The 7500-nt window shown below is 42.9% G+C and overlaps 1 protein-coding gene across 1 annotated transcript in view; it reads right to left on the reverse strand.

Annotated features, from left to right (window-relative positions):
* LOC122251385 (glycerophosphocholine cholinephosphodiesterase ENPP6) overlaps positions 1 to 7500 on the reverse strand; it is a 15169-nt gene that overhangs the window by 4849 nt on the left and 2820 nt on the right. Inside the window, exons 3-4 of the mRNA XM_043013297.2 lie at positions 1812 to 1954; positions 386 to 566 (exon numbers count right to left, since the gene is read on the reverse strand). Of these exons, the coding sequence (XP_042869231.2) occupies positions 386 to 566; positions 1812 to 1954 (324 nt within the window). The remainder of the gene's footprint in view (positions 1 to 385; positions 567 to 1811; positions 1955 to 7500) is intronic.

Genomic DNA, 7500 nt, shown 5'->3' on the forward strand with positions numbered 1-7500 from the left:
AGTTTAGAAAAATCTAAATAAAACGGAGAAATTACGGGGTTAAAAGAGTCGAAGAATGGATGAAACTATATGGCTAAGAAGGTAAAAAAAGGTTGAATAGGAAAACATAGAATACGAGGTTAAAGAAAGTTCAAAAAAGAAAAAAATGAGCCTGCATGGCTAAGAATGTGGAAATGATGAGAATGCGAAGTTACAAAAAAGTTTAAAAAAGGAAAAGTTGAACCTCCATGTTTAAAAAAAGTAAACAAAAAACAAAAACAAAAACAAAAAAAAAAGAACGGGAAAGACCGAAAATACGAAGTAAATTAAGTTATGAAATCAAGGGTTAAGCAGAAAAAAAACGAAGCCCAGGGAAAAAAAAACGAAACCCAGACAGAAGCCTCACCTAGACCACAAGAACAGGGCCGTCTGCAGTTTGTTCTTCGTCGCCGTGATCCAGAAGGGCTCGGCGTCGCTCCACCAGGCAGGATCCTTCACGCCCTCGAGGTCGTCTATGGAAAAGACCCTCGAGTCCTCCTTGTCGTAGATGTAGTTTCCTACGATTCCGTGACTCTCAGGGAAGAGACCTGAGAGTTGAAGCAGGTAATGTTTAGGTCTGGGGAGAGAGACGTGGAGAGAGGGAGAGGGAGAGGGAGAGGGAGAGGGAGAGGGAGAGGGAGAGGGAGAGGGAGAGGGAGAGGGAAAGAGAAAGAGAGAGGGAGAGGGAGAGATAGAGGAGAGGGAGAGGGAGAGAGTGAGAGAGGAGAGGGAGAGGGTGATGGAGAGAGGGAGAGGGAGAGAGAGAGGGAGAGGGAGAGGGAGAGAGACGTGGAGAGAGGGAGAGGGAGAGAGAGGGAGAGGGAGAGAGAGAGAGAGAGAGAGAGAGAGAGAGAGAGAGAGAGAGAGAGAGAGAGAGAGAGAGAGAGAGAGAGAGAGAGAGAGAGAGAGGGAGAGAGAGGGAGAGAGAGGGACAGACAGAGAAAATGAATTAAAAAAAAGAGCGAGAGTGAAAGACATACAGGGTAAAATAATTATAGAGGGAGATTGAGAGAGCGAGAGCGAGAGAGAGAGAGCGAGAGTTACCTCATCAAAAGAATGAGGTAACATCTTCATCCCTCTTAGGGCTTACATATCGATTACAATTATTACAAGTATCTATCACAATTATTTTTTATTACAGTTATATCAACAAACTGAACTACACATAGTACCAAAAAAAAAAAAACGGAAAAATAATAAGCATACAGAGTTCAGATTTAGGAGAGCGATATACCACTATTTTCAGCTCCTAGATCACACAATCAAAGACATATAGAAAGATGCCTTTCGAAGAGGAAACGTAATAATTAAAGTTACATGTCATGTACATGTTACGTACAGTATACCACCACTTACTAATGCATGTACGCACGCACACTTATTGTTCTCTTTAGGCAAATGAATACATTGCTATAAACCATATAAAACGTCAAATAGAGAAAGAAAAAAAGATAGATAGATAGATAGATAGATAGAGAGAGAGAGGAAGGGAGAGAGAAATAGATAGCTAGATAGACAGACAGATAGATAGATAGATAGATAGATAGAGAATGACAGAGAGAGAGAGCACAAGAAGGCAAGAGAAAAAAGACTGAAAGATAGAGAAAAAGTACAAGAAAGCAAAAGAAAAAAAAAAGAGAACGAAAAAGAGAGAGAGCACATGACAGCAAAAGGAAAAGAGGGAGAAAACACAAGAAAGCAAACGAAAGTGAGATAGAAAGCGAAACAAAAAGAAAGAAGAAAAAGAAAGCAAGCGAAAACGAGAGGAAAGAGAGAGAGAAACAGCGCCTCACCAGTGACAATGGTGTGCCAATTTGGGAAGGAGTTGGTGGGAAAAGCCGGATTAACGTATTCGGCCGTCGCTCCGTCGCGGAAGAACCTCTCAAACGCGGGTAGCCCGTTGCCGCGGTGGAGGTTCACGTAGTCCCATCTCATCCTGGTGCCATTTCGGTTGCAATAGTTGTAGTAGGGGTTGTTGTGTCTCCATTATTATAGGACTACTTAAAACTATAGACTATTATGATTGAGTTTGACATGTACTCACTGTATTTTGTTCCATTTTAATTTATTTTGTTTGTTTTCACTTTGCTTCGTTTCATTTCACTTTATTTTGTTTCATTTCAGTGAATTTTAATGATTCCATGAGTTATATCGATTTCCATTCTGTCATATATATTTTAACGTCATTTCATTTTTGTCCTGTATTTTAGAATAATAAATTCACAGAAAGTATATTCTGTGAAGTTATTCGTATTCTTTCGTTTTTCTTTCTGGGAAAGTTTAATCAGGCGGAATAATAGTGAAAGAAAGTTTGATCAATTTGAAACTGGTTATTAGGAATACATAATCGGTAGAGTGATTAAGTTGGACTGTTTGCTACAATGGGCAACGTTGTCGTGAAGAATGAGAAAAAAGGTAAAAGGTTTAAAAATAATTTGGCCGAATGATTGGGTGAAGTAAACAAAGGAGATTAGTAATCGGACGAATCTCCTATACTTCTCTCTTGTCTTTTTTTTTCTTTTCTTTTTCACCTCCTCACACTCTCTCCTCCTCTCGTTCTGTATGAATGCATTTATTTAAGGTGTCTTAACATACACACGCACACCACGCACGTACACACACACATACTTACGCATACACACACACACACACACACACACACAAACACGAACACACACAAACACGAACACACACACACACACACACACACACACACACACACACACACACACACACACACACACACACACACACACACACACACACACACACACACACACACACACACACACACCTTACACCCACTATGCCTCCACGAACCAGAAAGGAGGAAATGCCCTCAATTGGCACGAAATGGCCTCCCTTAATCTCCTGCCTCCTTTGGCAAGGACAAGGTTAAGGCGTGACGCAACAAAGACACAGGGGGATTTTTCTGCCGTGGGGACATTATCCTTGGGGTCTGTTATCTCTTTAAATGGATTACGGCGTTTTCATGTAGAACTAATACGCATTTTAGAGGATAAGATTTTTTTTTTTAACCCCGCGACATCGACCGTTTGGAGCTTGCCAGTCCTAATACGTTTGAAATATTGATATAAGGAAAGATGCCTAAAAAAGCGAGACTCGAATCTACCTTTACCCTATCTCAACTACCATAGTCAAAGTTAGTCCCATAGCCAAGAAGAGACGTATTAAAGTATACCTGTAGAGGAACATCTGCATTAAGCTATGGGGTGATGGGAGGAAGGTGGGGGGGGGGGGGTGATCAGTTCCAGCTGATTCCAGTAAACAATCGTAGCTGACTCAACTGGAAGGGACACGGCTCAGCTGATGCCAGTAAACAATCACAGCTGACTCGACTGGAAGGGACACGGCCCAGATGATTTCAGTAAACAATCACAGCTGACTCGACTGGAAGGGACACGGCCCAGATGATTTCAGTAAACAATCACAGCTGACTCGACTGGAAGGGACACGGCCCAACTGATTTCAGTAAACAATCACAGCTGACTCGAGTGGAAGGGACACGGCCCAGATGATTTCAGTAAACAATCACAGCTGACTCGACTGGAAGGGACACGGCATAACTGATTTCAGTAAACAATCACAGCTGACTCGACTGGAAGGGACACGGCCCAACTGATTTCAGTAAACAATCACAGCTGACTCGACTGGAAGGGACACGGCCCAGATGATTTCAGTCAACAATCACAGCTGACTCGAGTGGAAGGGACACGGCCCAGATGATTTCAGTAAACAATCACAGCTGACTCGACTGGAAGGGACACGGCATAACTGATTTCAGTAAACAATCACAGCTGACTCGACTGGAAGGGACACGGCCCAACTGATTTCAGTAAACAATCACAGCTGACTCGACTGGAAGGGACACGACCCAACTGATTTCAGTAAACAATCACAGCTGACTCGACTGGAAGGGACACGGCCCAACTGATTTCAGTAAACAATCACAGCTGACTCGACTGGAAGGGACACGGCCCAGATGATTTCAGTCAACAATCACAGCTGACTCGAGTGGAAGGGACACGGCCCAGATGATTTCAGTAAACAATCACAGCTGACTCGACTGGAAGGGACACGGCATAACTGATTTCAGTAAACAATCACAGCTGACTCGACTGGAAGGGACACGGCCCAACTGATTTCAGTAAACAATCACAGCTGACTCGACTGGAAGGGACACGACCCAGATGATTTCAGTCAACAATCACAGCTGACTCGAGTGGAAGGGACACGGCCCAGATGATTTCAGTAAACAATCACAGCTGACTCGACTGGAAGGGACACGACCCAACTGTTTTCAGTAAACAATCACAGCTGACTCGACTGGAAGGGACACGGCCCAACTGATTTCAGTAAACAATCACAGCTGACTCGACTGGAAGGGACACGACCCAACTGATTTCAGTAAACAATCACAGCTGACTCGACTGGAAGGGACACGGCCCAACTGATTTCAGTAAACAATCACAGCTGACTCGACTGGAAGGGACACGGCCCAGATGATTTCAGTAAACAATCACAGCTGACTCGAGTGGAAGGGACACGGCCCAGATGATTTCAGTAAACAATCACAGCTGACTCGACTGGAAGGGACACGACCCAACTGATTTCAGTAAACAATCACAGCTGACTCGACTGGAAGGGACACGGCCCAACTGATTTCAGTAAACAATCACAGCTGACTCGACTGGAAGGGACACGGCCCAACTGATTTCAGTAAACAATCACAGCTGACTCGACTGGAAGGGACACGGCCCAACTGATTTCAGTAAACAATCACAGCTGACTCGACTGGAAGGGACACGGCCCAGATGATTTCAGTAAACAATCACAGCTGACTCGACTGGAAGGGACACGGCATAACTGATTTCAGTAAACAATCACAGCTGACTCGACTGGAAGGGACACGGCCCAACTGATTTCAGTAAACAATCACAGCTGACTCGACTGGAAGGGACACGGCCCAACTGATTTCAGTAAACAATCACAGCTGACTCGACTGGAAGGGACACGGCCCAGATGATTTCAGTCAACAATCACAGCTGACTCGAGTGGAAGGGACACGGCCCAGATGATTTCAGTAAACAATCACAGCTGACTCGACTGGAAGGGACACGACCCAACTGTTTTCAGTAAACAATCACAGCTGACTCGACTGGAAGGGACACGGCCCAACTGATTTCAGTAAACAATCACAGCTGACTCGACTGGAAGGGACACGGCCCAACTGATTTCAGTAAACAATCACAGCTGACTCGACTGGAAGGGACACGGCCCAACTGATTTCAGTAAACAATCACAGCTGACTTGACTGGAAGGGACACGGCCCAGATGATTTCAGTCAACAATCACAGCTGACTCGACTGGAAGGGACACGGCCCAACTGATTTCAGTAAACAATCACAACTGACTCGACTGGAAGGGCCACGACCCAACTGATTTCAGTAAACAATCACAGCTGACTCGACTGGAAGGGACACGGCCCAACTGATTTCAGTAAACAATCACAGCTGACTCGACTGGAAGGGACACGGCCCAACTGATTTCAGTCAACAATCACAGCTGACTCGAGTGGAAGGGACACGGCCCAGATGATTTCAGTAAACAATCACAGCTGACTCGACTGGAAGGGACACGGCCCAACTGATTTCAGTAAACAATCACAGCTGACTCGACTGGAAGGGACACGGCCCAACTGATTTCAGTAAACAATCACAGCTGACTCGACTGGAAGGGACACGGCCCAGATGATTTCAGTCAACAATCACAGCTGACTCGACTGGAAGGGACACGGCCCAACTGATTTCAGTAAACAATCACAGCTGACTCGAGTGGAAGGGACACGGCCCAACTGATTTCAGTAAACAATCACAGCTGACTCGACTGGAAGGGACACAACCCAGATGATTTCAGTAAACAATCACAGCTGACTCGAGTGGAAGGGACACGGCCCAATTGATTTCAGTAAACAATCACAGCTGACTCGACTGGAAGGGACACGGCCCAATTGATTTCAGTAAACAATCACAGCTGACTCGAGTGGAAGGGACACGGCCCAGATTATTTCAGTAAGCAATCACAGCTGACTCGACTGGAAGGGACACGGCCCAGCTGATGCCAGTAAACAATCACAGCTGACTCGACTGGAAAGGACACGGCCCAACTGATTTCAGTAAGCAATCACAGCTGACTCGACTGGAAAGGACACGGCCCAACTGATTTCAGTAAGCAATCACAGCTGACTCGCGTAACTACCACCAAAGCTGACGAGAGAAAGAGCATGTTGGACATGAGGCTAATCCGCTCGGCTGGCGAGTCGAGACCGAAGCAAGCCTATGAGGTGGGCGTGAGGGAGAGGGGAGGAGGAGAGAAGGAGGTAAACTAGGATTGGTGATAATATTAATGATAATTATAATGATGGTAATAATGTTGGTGATAGTGATAATAATAATTAGGATGATAACAATAATGATAATAGTAAAGACAATAACCATAATAATAACAATGATAATGATAAAGACAATACTAATAATCATCATCATGATAAAGACAATCATAATGATGATGATAATAATAATGATGATGATAAGGATGATAATAATGGTAATGATAATAATGATAAGGATGGTAATAATAATGATGATGATAATAATAATGATGATGATAATGAGAATCATAGTGATAATAACAATAAAGCTAATAATAATGATAATAATGTAATTAATGGTAATACTTATAATAAATATAATAATAATGATACAATAATAATGATAATTATGATAATGATGGTAATAACAATAATCATAATGATACTGAAAATGATAACAAAAAAGAAAAATCCACAATACTTTATCCAAAAGTTCTACTCATGTGTCACTCTTAATCTTCCCTCGTCTACCTAAAAAAAGAAACATATTTGATCTATTCTTTAATAACCATATTCATGATAATAAACACCTTTTACCACAAGTCTACTCATGATTTACTGTTAACCGAACTCGAATTTAAGTTTTCAATTAATTTACGCCTACCTCTCATTCTACCACTACAATTTTCACTGATCTACTTATCTCAATACATCCTCACCTGCCCTAAAATAATATCTTAATCTACTCGTGAAGACCCACTCTTCACCACAAATCTACCTTAAATCTACCTCAAAATCCATTCATCTATCTCGAATCACCACCGAAATCTACCAAAATTCGTCCTTGAGCCATGGACAACCAGCCCATAAATTTTCATTACGATCTATCAGTAACTTTTTCCATAATCCTTTACCAGTAATGTGTTCTAGATAGAAGTCTCTAGGGTTCTGTGTCACATTTCCATCTTCCGCAAATTTTCTATATTTATTTAAATTTGTATGGTCACTGGAATGTTACAACTTATATGTATTCCTAACGGATTCGCATTCCTGAAGGCTTTAATAAGATTATAGCATCAGTTCCTTACATT

Source organism: Penaeus japonicus, unplaced genomic scaffold (genome assembly GCF_977035675.1).
Source record: "Penaeus japonicus unplaced genomic scaffold, GWHDUDI00000001_assembly GWHDUDI00000021, whole genome shotgun sequence".
Classification (NCBI taxonomy): domain Eukaryota; kingdom Metazoa; phylum Arthropoda; class Malacostraca; order Decapoda; family Penaeidae; genus Penaeus; species Penaeus japonicus.